The 13,121-nt window shown below is 37.0% G+C and overlaps 2 protein-coding genes across 2 annotated transcripts; both read left to right on the forward strand.

Moving 5' to 3' along the window:
• The first annotated feature begins 603 nt into the window (after positions 1-603).
• Positions 604-5,382, forward strand: LOC145778968 (gem-associated protein 4-like). The gene has a single exon (XM_082590552.1). It carries the CDS (start codon positions 604-606, stop codon positions 3,604-3,606), a length of 3,003 nt encoding a protein of 1,000 aa, XP_082446678.1. The 3' UTR covers positions 3,607-5,382.
• A 31-nt stretch (positions 5,383-5,413) lies between these two features.
• LOC145778383 (glutathione hydrolase 1 proenzyme-like) lies at positions 5,414-12,696 on the forward strand. The gene is made up of 8 exons (XM_082589860.1): positions 5,414-5,724; positions 6,142-6,235; positions 6,914-7,033; positions 7,811-7,979; positions 8,620-9,491; positions 10,238-10,409; positions 10,561-10,702; positions 10,926-12,696. Exons 1-8 carry the CDS (start codon positions 5,461-5,463, stop codon positions 11,034-11,036), a joined length of 1,944 nt encoding a protein of 647 aa, XP_082445986.1. The 5' UTR covers positions 5,414-5,460; the 3' UTR covers positions 11,037-12,696.
• The last annotated feature ends 425 nt before the right edge of the window (positions 12,697-13,121 follow it).

The raw sequence follows: 13,121 nt of genomic DNA on the forward strand, positions 1-13,121 counted from the left end.
AATCTGATGATTACTTTTGCTTGTTGCATGTTTTAATTTATTGTTTACTGCAGTAGCACTGTAGCAGTATAATATGTTGTCGACTGCATAGCCGAGTGGTGAGAGCGCTGGAACAGCAATCGAAAGGGCGCCGGTTCGACACCGCTCAAGAGCATGCGGCTGTGTCTTTGGCAGGACACTTAAAGCCATGCCTGAAGGTGGACATGAAGATTGGCTTCGTTGCCTTCCCGTCCACTTAGTCTAAATCTTCAACCACCAGGTGTAAGCCTAGATACGACAAACAACAGTATGTGTTGAAAATGTTTTATGTTAGAAAGATGGCTGTGGCTATATTTACACTATATCAATCAATCATTTGAATCAATCAATCAAGGCTATTTTCACTTTAAAGCCTGTCTGTGAGAGAAAAAGGTTGGGAACCGCTGCCTTAAATGATTGTGTCACGTCATAAGGAAAAAAAGTAAAAACAAAGCCAGAAGAAGATTTTGATGCACTGGCACTTTTGGATTTACTTTGATTAATGTAGCCTATACATTTTTGCAGGTGCAGATGCAGGTGCAATCACTTTAGTTGGGTTAGTAAACATAATTGCTAAAGTAACTAATGAATGTAAGCAAAGAAATTCTGTTGCTTTCTGATGCCTTTTCTTCAAATCAAAATAATGAGAGAGTTCTTATAAAACTAATCAAGGACATATATGAAGGATTGGACACACCTAATTCAGAAACGGAAAAAGAATTTTGGAAACATCAAGTTTCATTCTATTTGGCACAGAAAGTATTATCTTCTGGTGCTCTTGAGTGTAGTTTTACACTTTGGCCTGTTGTTTGCTTGAAGCCCATTTCTTGGCAACGCTTTTTCAACATATGTTTGCAATCATCAATTTTTGATGCTTTTATTTCTTTTATGCTGACTTCTTTGCCAGACAGTGATATTATTATTATAATTGATCAGTATTGCCGAGAAATTAAGAAATCTCCATTCTTCCATGATTATCTTATAAGCATGGGTGTCCTTATAGTATCTTTTCTTCAATGCTCAAATGCTAAAGTAGCAAAAACCTGTTTCTCGAAATTGAATGAAACTATTCAAGAATATGATAACATCCAAGAAAGAGATATGAGTGTGTTTCACTATCATATCCATGGAATCAACAGCGCATTGGATTCATTAACAAAAAACTTGAAATCCCAAAAATCTGAAAACACTTCTTTGGACATTAACTTTTTAACTAAGGTCAAAAATCTTTCGAGTCGAAACCGATTAACTGTTCAAGATTTTCAGCAGAAAATGGAGCTCTTAAAAGGATTTGTTAAACAAGATGTTGTTTCGAATAAAGCTGAAAAGAACACCGCTATCAACTGTGATGTTACAACTAAAACGCTTGTTCATAATTTTAATGCATTGTTTGCAAAACATGCAAACAAAAGCAGGATGGGAACATGTGACATTACAAATGGCACAAAACAGTACATGTTGGATTTCAATTTGTTTTTGAAAGAATTAAATTGCTTAATTTTTATGATTTGTACTGAGAGTATTGTTGATGAAGACAAAGAAACTTGTGGCAGAGAAACATCGCTTATGTGGGATGTTCCAGCAGCACTGTTTTGCGCAACAAATCTTTGTGATCAGTATAATGATGCCACTTCATATTTACTTGACACCATGAATGACAATAGCAATATTAGTCTGGAGCTGATTGACACCTGTGTGACAGCGTTTTTACAGTATCCTCAATGCATGTACCATCCAGATCATGTAGTTAAATTATATGAAGTAACTGTGTTGCTGCACAGCAAACTTAGTGAAAGAGATATGCCCCATGAAAAAATCAAAACCTGTCTGAAAAGTGTCAACAAGCTGTTCTGTGCATGTTATAGCCATCTTTCGGTGAAGTCAAAAGTATATCTTTTGGAATGTCGCTGCAAACGTAGCTTCAAAGTACAAGAAGACTATCCTGCATTTTACCATGCTGAATTGTTTCCACACATGTCTCGTGAAGAAAGAAACAGGAAAATTAATGTAATTTTTAATAAACTCACAAACTTCAATCAGCATAATGAAGCGGGCTACTTGGTTAGTGCCATTGCTGATGTTGGATTTCTAGATCCCATTGCCATTGTAAATAAAATTGTTGATCAGGTTGTTTCCCACAGAGAACATCACACTGTTTTATTGACTATTTTAAAGCATTTCCCTAGCCTTGTTTTGATTAAAGATTTATATAACAACAATGCTTTTTTAAACTGCTTATTCAGAATTGCAAGAGAAAATAATGATGATGACGCAACAAATAACATTTGCTCCTTTATTTCTTTATGGTTAAAGTCAGCTGATTTTGATGGTGCGCTTGTGCAGTGTTTAGCCAATATAATGTTCAGTAACTATATTTTACCATCGCTATCATGTCAACATGGTCAAAAACTAGACTTGTCCTATCTTCCCATTGGAATTGCTCTGGTTTTGAAGGATTGCATTCTTGTTAATAATATGTTGGCATACTTGAGTCAGTTTGATAAATTCTGCTTGTTGTATCTTCTTGTTCGAATCCTGGATACAAACAACCTCGAAGATCAACTGACAGCAAAAGTTAGAAATGATGTGCTTCATATTGTTGAATTATTCGACCGGGAAAGTCTAGAAGATTGCACTGATTTAGATGATGCAACTGAGTGGTTAAAACACGTTTCTAGCTCTTTGCATTGGACAAATCAATTGTACCTAAAACCTATTCTTTCCAAATCTAACAATTATCGCACTTTACTGCCTGCATCTATAAAAGATGTTTGTGATATTCCTGACGTTGATTCATTTGAGTTTATTGATAGTTATGGTGAAGGAACAGGTCTCACAGCATGGCTTCAATGCTTAATAATAGAACCTGGGTTATTTCCTGTAGGTTGTCTTTCTGTACAAAATCTCACTCCAAGTGAACAAGAAATTTTCAGTCACGGTATTGTCATAGCATTGTCTCAAGTTCTTCCCATGTGTTTTGAGGAAGATTGGCACATTATATTTGAAGCTGTAAAAGCACTGCTCTGCTGTGGATCCTTACATTTTTCATTTTCTTCCAACCAAGGGACAACTCTCACACGCTATCATGTAGACCGGTATAAAGTTTCCCTATCAATAATGGAACTCTTAAGTCGGGTATCAGTAGTCTTGGGAAGTTCATGCTGTTCCGAATGGATGACGGATTACATGTGGAACAGGTTTTTGAAATATTATGCTGCAATTGTCAAGCAAATAATAATTGAAAATGTGCCCAGTAAATCTGTTAAACTTGATGGCTTGTATGATGATTTGCTTATTTTGTCACAGTTATTCTTTTATTCCTGCAATTTGTTAACTCATTTTAATGCCACTTCGGTCAGTGATTCAATATTTGTTTTGTTGTTGGAAATACTCACTGTTTTCAGCACTAAAGTGAGTGAATTCTATCCCCAAGGTGACCTAACTGCCAACTGTACAACAGCCCCACTTCATGTCAAGGATGATATTTTAAATTTGCAAACGATGATGCTGTCTCAAATGAAAGTTCTTAATAATGAAGAAATGAAAAGTACACTTGCAAAAAAGTTGTTGTCTTTATCAATATGTTGAACTGATGTAGTAGTCTGGAGCGTCCCTCAAGGCTGTAGCAAGACACTTGCTGGCATATTTTAACAAAAATACATGACTTGACTTTTCAATGATTGCATGTAGCCGTCAAGCAATGTTCCAGAAATATTTGATTTGAAGAGAACTTTTCAAGTTATTAATAAAAAAAATCCAGAAGGAAAAACGCAGCGAACCTTCATTGCTTGATTGATTGGTTGGTGAATAAAACAGAAATAATTTTTTATGTTGTTCCGACCTCTTTTCCAGTGATTTTAGTAATAATCTGCTGTTCAAATATGCTACTATAGATTTTCGTTGTGCAAATTGGTGGATTCTTCATTTATTTTATTACAATAGTTTAAGCAAAGAGCATGGTTAAAGAAAAACATGTTCCCATTTGAATGAATAGGTATGCGAGTTACAGCATCTTGCTGAAATGGTGTGGAATATGTTGTAACATTGGTTGAATTGCCGCTTTCACTATGCAATTGAAAAAATGTCAACAGCTCTAGCTGAGCAGGGTCATGTTTGATTTACTTGTCAAACTTTTCAGTTTGACACAGCAAAATCTAAAAGTACAAGCGCAAATTTGCTCTCTGGTACCTATATGTATTATACTTTTCATCATTTCCATATGCATGAGACTGACTGGTTGTCATATACAAGCGGAATCTAGTTAGCAAAATTACTCGAAATTGCCCGTTTCGGAGAATCCGAATAGGAGAAATGCCAATCCAGGACAGCCTTTTTCGGAGAAAACCGATTCGGTGATTTCTTGAAATTGCAGCGACGGCTTCTGTTTATTTTTGAGAATTTGTACGGATCGTTTGGCTAGGTTATTGTTTCAGTGAGGTAGATGTATATTAGCTGATGTCTTGCGGGTATAGGCTATAGCGATATTTAGCAACAAATATTTTATAGGTTAGGCAATTAACCTAACCTATAATCGATGATCTCAGATTGGTTGATCATGCTAGTAACTTTAAGGGGGTCCGATTTCATACATCTAACAAAGGAAAGAAGCTGTTTGGTAGTTTGTTTACTTCAAGAAAAGTTTACTAACCTACAGATTAGTAAAGTTAATGTACTACGTTTTAAGGATGCGATTGCCAGGTTCGCCACTGATTTGTCGACCGTGGTAATGATTCATGCGTCACAATTTTAGATGGGCACTTTTTAATCAGTTCTCTGCATGCAGGTCTTATATTGCAGATAAGTAATTCCTGATGAGGACACATGTACGTGTCGAAAACGTTTGAGTTTATTTTAATTATGTTATATTTGTGTATGTAATACATCGTGTTAAACCCGCTGAAGTTACTTTGTTTTATTTCTCTATGGTTCAACAAAGCAAACTCTCTACCAAAGCTTTATCAGGTCTTAAGCCATTACGATGTTTTTCGCTGAGACTTATTTGATGAACCTAGGGATAGTGCATGTCTAGATTAACCCCTATTATAAGCTAATTTCTTAAGCAGATGCAGATCAGTGAGATTTTAGAAATCTCTGAAAAAGGCTGTCTCGGAATCTCCGAATAGTAGCAGACGGAAATTACTATTGTCTTAACAATTTCCACTATCGTACTCTCACTATCAATTCCTGTGGTATATATCTTTTTTTCTGGTTTTAGTGTGGTCTGTAGGCTATTGCTTACTGACGCCGAATTCTCATTTCAGTTTATACAATCGCGCATTTTATTGCCCATCTGTATATGTTTATCATGGGTTAATAACGCGCACATTTGAACAAGCGACATTTCACTATATTTTTATCGCACAGCTGTTACGTTATGCTGTTAGGCTGTGCAGTTAGTGGACGCCGTCGTCACTCTCAACAAATCGTGTTAAAATTACTTTTATGTCAAGAAAAATGTCGTTCAGAGGAAGTGAGGAAAAACTCTCTTTAACAATGCATGAAGTAACGCACTATCATCGGGTTTCAAATGAAAGTGACGAAGAAAGTTTTAATGCTGAATATCAAGCCACAACAGAAAATCAGATTTACAGAAAAAATAAAATGATTGTGTGGAATTGCGAATGTATCAGCCGCCTTTTGGTTCTTTACCTTTTGTTGATGGTTGCTTTTGGATTTGCTTTGCAAAAAATGCCTCCAATACACAACGTAAGTTGCAGTTTTAATTCAGTTGTTGTTTTCCCCTATTATGGTTATCTTTTTCAGGTATCAGCTTTTCAGTTATCTTTTTAGCAGTCTATCTAGCTGGGAGTCACCTTGGTTCAATCGACCATTGCAGATTTTGCTGTCAAATACTGGGCATGGATGTTTCAGTTTGATGAGAAGGAAATAGATTAAATGAATCTTATTCTTAACGCTTTGTGGTTGTTTCATCTCCTTACATGAGAAAGTTAAAAACAGTACAATTTGCGTTGCAGTTTCAATTAGCATTTTACAGTTTTTTTATTTTGTAACTAATCCACACAAATCCATCATGAATATTTCTTATAGTGAAATGGTTGAACCAAGCTGTGTTTCAAAATTGAGGTAATTTGTTTGAATTATTCTAATATCTGTTTTCTTTAGAATGAACATGAAGGTGAGAACGTAGGCATGGAGCCCCCAGAAATGTCCGAGCAAGAACATCATCATGTTTTTACTAAAGCTGCTGTTTCAGCCGGTATGTATACCAAGAGAGTCTCCTACAAGTCAGCAACTGTGAACTGAGCAAATGGCAATTGAGCAAGTGACTACTAAGCTAGCAACATTCAGCAAGTGGCTGAAGTTGCGAGTAATAACTGAGCAACCCGAAACCTGGCATGTCACAAGTCAGCAAATTCAGGTTAGCAAGCGATGGCTAAGCAAGTTTCGATGCTAGCTGAAAATCTCATTTGCTGGCTTGGACAGTAGCTGAAATGTACTTACTGAGTTGAAGCGCTTGCTTAGTTGTCAGACGCCGAGTGGTCCGACGACCATACCAAGATGGCTTGCTGGTATAATGGGTATACTGCATTGTAGTATGTAGATTTTTTAATAATTTTCTGCAACTTCGCTTGAAGAGAAGTTAGTGTTATATTGAAAACCTTCAATAACACAACAAATGGTCTTTGACTTGTGTAGTTGTTATAAGTTATCTCCGCCTATTAAGCCCACTCTCGGACCGGACGATTTTGGGCTTATTAAGCGGGGAACCATTCTCTGCTACTCCTATACATTCAATAACTTAGGACCGGACCAAATTGGACTTAATACACGGGGATTACTTACGAGGTATAGCATGCTTACCCTGTCATTATAAAGGTCCTTGCACATCCCAGCAAAAAGTGCCGTATATTAAAATAACACTTCGTTTCATTAGGAACAGAGGAGTGCTCCGATGTCGGCGTTGCTATCTTACACGAAGGTGGCAATGCAGTGGATGCCGCCATTGCGTCGTTGCTTTGCCAGGGTGTGGTTCAACCTCAGTATTCTGGAATAGGTGAGTCATCAGCACACAGTGTATTGTTCACTTTGTATATATATTGTGACATTGAGCGTTGTATATTCATATAACACGTGTAGAGAAATTTCAAGCACAACTAGAATTTATAGCTTTTCCGAAGTAGATTATAAGCTTCATTCAATATTAATACGGTACAGTATTAGAATTTTTAAATTTGTTTGAACTAGGAAGTGAACGAAATCGAAACAGCAATGCATTGAGCGCAACCAGTTAGAACTTGGAAGTGAAATATATTCTCTTAAAATGGCAAAAGTGTATTCGTCGAGATTGGCACATGTCGTCAGCCAGCACAAAACAGGGTTGAGTGGTTTAAAATTCGTGCAATGGAGTCAATGCAGCATTGCAGCTTGTTGGCTTTGGAAACTTAAAGCAGAGAAAAGTGGCTCTATTTTAGAAGTGTTTCGCAAAGCCGAAAATACAAGCTTTGAATACACTAGCTGCAGACCGCTGTTTCGGTCTCATGATTTATCTATTGCAAGATAACACTCTCACGACTTGCGTAAAAGTTGCATAGATTTAGATTAAATCTAGAAATTAGATTTTTAAAAAAAGAAGAAAAAAAAACTTCAAAATAGTGTTGCACTGACGTGGCTCATTGATAGTTTGCGCTTATGAAAAGACGAAAAAAAGTTGAATTCTATATTTTCACTACTTCACCAATGACAGTATGCTCAACCGCTCACTGTCACACTACCACTACTGCGTAACGTTAAATGCATGCCCTTTTTAATTAGCTTTTGACATCCATCTTAGGTGGAGGGTTTTTCATGACAATCTTCAACAAAACAACGGAACAATCAACTGTGATAGACGCACGGGAAGTCGCCCCGCGTCAATCAAGCAAAGATATGTTGGCAAGCAACGGCGCTTCAACAACCGGTCCACTTACAATTGCGATTCCTGGAGAAGTTATGGGCTACAGGTGAAGCAGTTGAAAACTTCATACGATTTTGTTTAATCGCTGAGATTTTTTACTGGTATTTGAAACAGCATTAGACGATGTTCAATTAAAAAGTCGGTTTCTACACTTCAGAAGGGATTACTTTATTAAGGCTGTTTTACATTTTAAAGAGACGTCTTTACAAACAGATTCGATCTATATCGACTGTGGACAGATATTACATCAAAGAATATTTGACGACTTGCGTGGAAGCCATACCGATATTGTTTTCCAACTCTGTACTGGTGTATGCTCAGCCTTATGTTGACAGCGAGAGACCGTCCCTCTTTATGCACAAATAGTTATTGTCGCTTATGATTAAATTCAAAAAGCTGATAAATATTTGCACAACAGCTGTAAAACATGTCGCGATTTCATATTTGTGGAATGTTAATCAGCGCTATTGCATTCTGGCTGGGATAAAAAGTAACTCCAATTTGTCAGTAACAACTCATGGTACAACAACTTGCTTAAAACCTAAAAAGTAACTTGCAGATTTACAGTATTGAGAACTAATTTGTGTTCTGTAATTTGTAAGTATTTTACATACCTTGCATTCCTGCAGTTTAAATAAGTTTATGAATAACCTATATTTGTAACATTCGAAGCATATTTTCTTTAGTTACGCGTACAAAAGTTATGGTGGAAAAGTGAGTTGGAAGAGGCTCTTTTCTGCTGCAATCGATAAAGCTGAGAACGGTTTTGCTGTCGGCGGCCAATTGAGTGTTAACCTGGAACATGCAAAAGATAGTATTTTAAAATCGAAGACTTTGTGCGAAGTACTTTGTGATGAAACGAAATCGGATGTGAAGAAAAAAAACGATCTTGTCAAAAACTTGAAGTTGGCCACCACTCTGAAAGCTATAAGTAAAAATGGGCCCGATGCGTTTTACCTTGGCCCGATGGCTCGAAAAATGGCAAAAGAAATACGACAATTGGGCGGAGTTGTCACTGCAAAAGATCTATCGGACTATGAAGTTATAGAAAGACCTACTTTAAAAATTTCTCTCAGTTCGGATATGGAACTTCACGCTCCCCCATTGCCTGCTGGGGGTCCGGCGCTCGCTTTGATCTTGCTAATAATGGACAGGTATAATATTTCAAGCAACAAGTTCAAGAGCAACTCAAATCTGTATTGGCATCGAACTGTGGAAAGTTTCAAACACGCGTTTGGCGCTAGGACTTCATTCGGAGATCCTGGTTTCAGTGCAGGCGTCGATCAACTTGTTTCCGATTATTTATCGACCGAACATATTTTATGGCTGCAAAGGAAAATTTTAGACAACGAAACTTTCCATGAAGCGAGCTACTACGGCGCGAGGTCTGTGCCGGAACCGGGTCCACAAACGTCCACTCTTCACCTTTCTGTGCTTGCCCCTTCTGGCGATGCTGTGGCTGTTACTTCTACAATCAACATGTACTTCGGCTCTTTGCACATGTCGCCTACCACCGGGGTGTTGTTCAACAACGAAATGGAAGACTTTTCGTTTGATGGTAAGTTTTTATAGAAATGTCAAAATCACGTGTGGTTATTGCGGATGCAAAGGTAAAGCAAGATAAGCGACGTTGACCGATCATTCTGTGACCAAACGAAAAAGCTGGTACCTAAGACTCGAACTTAGTTAGATCCTGTAACATGTCTCATAGTTGTCGTTTGAGCTACCTAAGCCGAGACGGAAGGTCTATTCTTTTACCATCCCATTCACGATGCTCCTGGGCTTCACTGGAAGGCTACGCGAGAGCAGCCAGTCTTTGGTTTCCTTATCCAAAACACGCAGATCTTCCGCTTGTTAAAGATTTTGCGATCGTTGAAGATGCGGTCTGTTCTTCAGTACCATATTCACAAGAAGAGGAAGATGTCATTCCCGCACTTATGTCTATTGGCAGTTGGCACAAGATATAAGCTAGTGGTTTCAATATCTTGGATTCTTTTCAACCTTGATTAAAATGTAATCCTACCATTGAAATATTAGTGTACACAAGCACAGTGGTATAAATGGCAAAAAAATAACGAAAGTCTATACCTTGAAGTTCAACAAAGCAAACAGGCACACCACATACAAGGTTATGTTTTATTGTTTCCATCATAACTGCTTAAAAAACTAAAACAATCACCAAACCCAGGAAAATAAACCCTAACGCAGGGCTCGCAAATTTAAACTTGGTAAAAATGTTCCTATAAAAGCAGCTAAACTCTAATTCTTGGTATGTGTGATATGTTGATAAAATGTGCGTTGCAGGTAACCATACCAAGAACGAAACCGATCCAAACGGGATTGAACCGGGCAAGCGGCCTTTATCCTCCATGTCACCCTGTGTGCTGGTGAACACGAAGACAAATGACGCTGTTTACATACTTGGTGCTGCTGGTGGAAAACAAATAACAACATCTGTCGCCTTGACTTTATTAAGGTGAAGAAACTAGTTTTGTAGTATGTTGTGAAAAACCCTTGTATTTTAAATTTTATCGTCTAATTCTGCTAATGGTTGAATTATAAAAAAATTGAAATATTCACCTGTTTACCACTTCACAAACCTTCATTCATTCATAACGTCATTTCAGGTTGTTGTATTTTGATGTGTTCGATTTTGATGACGCGATTAGACAGCCAAGACTTCATCACCAGCTGTCGCCAGATACCGTTTTCTACGAGAAAGAATTCGATAAGGAAATTATAGAATATCTTCAAAAATTAGGTCACAAGGTAACATCACCAGTTGGCCATGCATCAACGCTATATCCAACTTGTGCAGTAGTGTCAATATTACAGTAGCATTATGTGATACTTATCTTACTCTCGGCTTTTATTTTCGAATATCAAAATTGAAGTGTTGTGTTAAATTTGTACTATAACATTATTATTCAACGGTCAACGCCATTTGCTAACAGTAGGCTCAAGTTTGTCATTGCTTTTAATATTCTTCCAGGTTGCTGTTCAATCTCCGAAGTCACACGTCAACGGAATAAAAAACCACGTGTCGCACATCCACGCGTTTTCCGATGTACGAAGCATCGATGCCGAGGCTGCTGGTTGGTAGGGGCTAAGGTTTGATGGCTAAGCTAACGTCATTGCTTCGTATATTTCTTTTATGACGTTGAAATATCGTCTAGCGTAGTTACATTAGCGTGAGGAAGCCGTGTTAGGAAGCAAGAGATTCGAGTTTTTGGAAGAGGTTGAAAAAAATCATCACTGTATTTTTGCTTTCTGTTGTCGTTCATATTGCATATGCAACCTTGGTAGACATGTTAACGTACTGGTTGATGTCATTCAGGACTTCAGGTGTTAGATCAATCAACATTTGCGCGAGAATTCGAAATTTAGCGTAGTTTTTAAACTTTTATGCTTTTTCTTGTCCTGTTGCATCGTCTTTGTTTGGTTGGTTTTGAATTTCGGTGTATAAGATACCTTCCTCATAAAACAACAGCACCACCTCAAGTAGGTTTACTTTAGATAGAATCAAACGTTCATCGAACATCTAATTATAAAATGTCTTGTATTCATCGTGTAACCTCAAACTGGGCTACAACAAGATGTTGAAAATGATGATCACAGTTAACGCTGAGACCTCGTCAGTTTTGTTGGCCGACGTAACGTCGGAAGTAAAGCTGGCTATCGTTTTCAATATCTTACCTTGCATGTAGTATCCATACAAACGCAAGCAGTATGAACAAGTTTACTTGGTTACTGGGTATTAATGCAGTGGCATTATTTTTAACACATACATAAAGTGGTCGTATAGACAGCTGTTGGGAGCTATATAACGTATATCATATAACTATAGCATATATAACTTAGATATACAAATTAATTTTTGGTTTTTTTTGCAGTACAAAAGGTTTTAGTTCAATTGTTTTGCTGATCTTACCGTGCATTGTCGTCGTTGTGGTACATGGTTTTCTATCCGATTGACGAATTGGTTAACAAAGCGCATTTTGTACAAGCGTACATTAGCATATTGTATGTGCGCTTTTACGATGCGCTTTGTTAATTAATTCGTCAAATTATAGTCTATTAGAGAATTCAGTAATTCAGAGTGTCGTGTATAGCTTTAATTAATTGGATATTTTATGTATATCGTTTGTTTGTTTAATTAATGCGTAATTGATTCTATAATCCAGACTTTATTTTCATTAACTTTTGAAATATTTGTCAGCAAACAGTGACTTTGTTTACGTAATACGTTCGTTATTATTTTGCCATTGTTCCATAACTTTTGTGAGAACACATATTATTTACGTCGCTATGTAATTTTTTGGCTCTTCAATCGTGCTCAATATTGTACATGTCGTTTCTTTTGTTTTTCATTGTAAAATTTTCAACATTTTTAGCAAAAACTTATCAACGAATATGTTTTAATGAAAGAACGTGTGTGTTTTTTTTCATCTTTATTGTCGTTAACAAAAGCGTCAAATAGTATCATCCTTGGCTCAGGAAACCGGCAAAGTTATATTAACTTTTCCGATCGATTCCTAGCAATTATTGTTGAATGATATCAAAGTTTATTTTGTAATTCACGCATGTTGGTTGTAGCCTTTGTGTTTTGGAAAAGATTGCACAAGAAACAAGATAAATAGTTTGGTTTGTTTTTATTTTTGAATATCACTGCGACAACAACAAAGTCGATCGCGTTTTGTTCCTTCCACCTACAAAAAAGTAGAAGCGACAAAACGCGAACAATAAGACGTGCTCGAAACCGAAACAGGATAATAGTTACGCAATTTGGCTCGGTACAATGCTTTCAGAAAAACTCAAGATTGGATAAAGAAGTTTACTTATTACTTTACCTCAAAATTGCCTACTGCAATTGATTAAATTTAACCTACTACAGGTTACGCGTATAAGTATTTAGCAAATTATGTCAGTGGCAGCACATTTGTTTCGCGATGGATCCAGTAAAAGACAATCTTAAAAATACACTGTTTCATCTTTCCGCTCGATGGAGCCAAAACGTCTTTTACATGCTAGTGCGAAAAATTGACTACTTTTTATGCTTCAACACAGGCTCACAAATAGTAAAAAGGAGAAATAAAATGAGGTTTAGAAACCCCAGGTACGTCATTGAAATTTGCAAAGTTGCCTGTCATATGCAGCATAGACGTACGAGATAAAAATGTTTTTTTCC

The sequence above is a fragment of the Aplidium turbinatum genome, chromosome 10 (genome assembly GCF_918807975.1).
Source record: "Aplidium turbinatum chromosome 10, kaAplTurb1.1, whole genome shotgun sequence".
Lineage (NCBI taxonomy): Eukaryota > Metazoa > Chordata > Ascidiacea > Aplousobranchia > Polyclinidae > Aplidium > Aplidium turbinatum.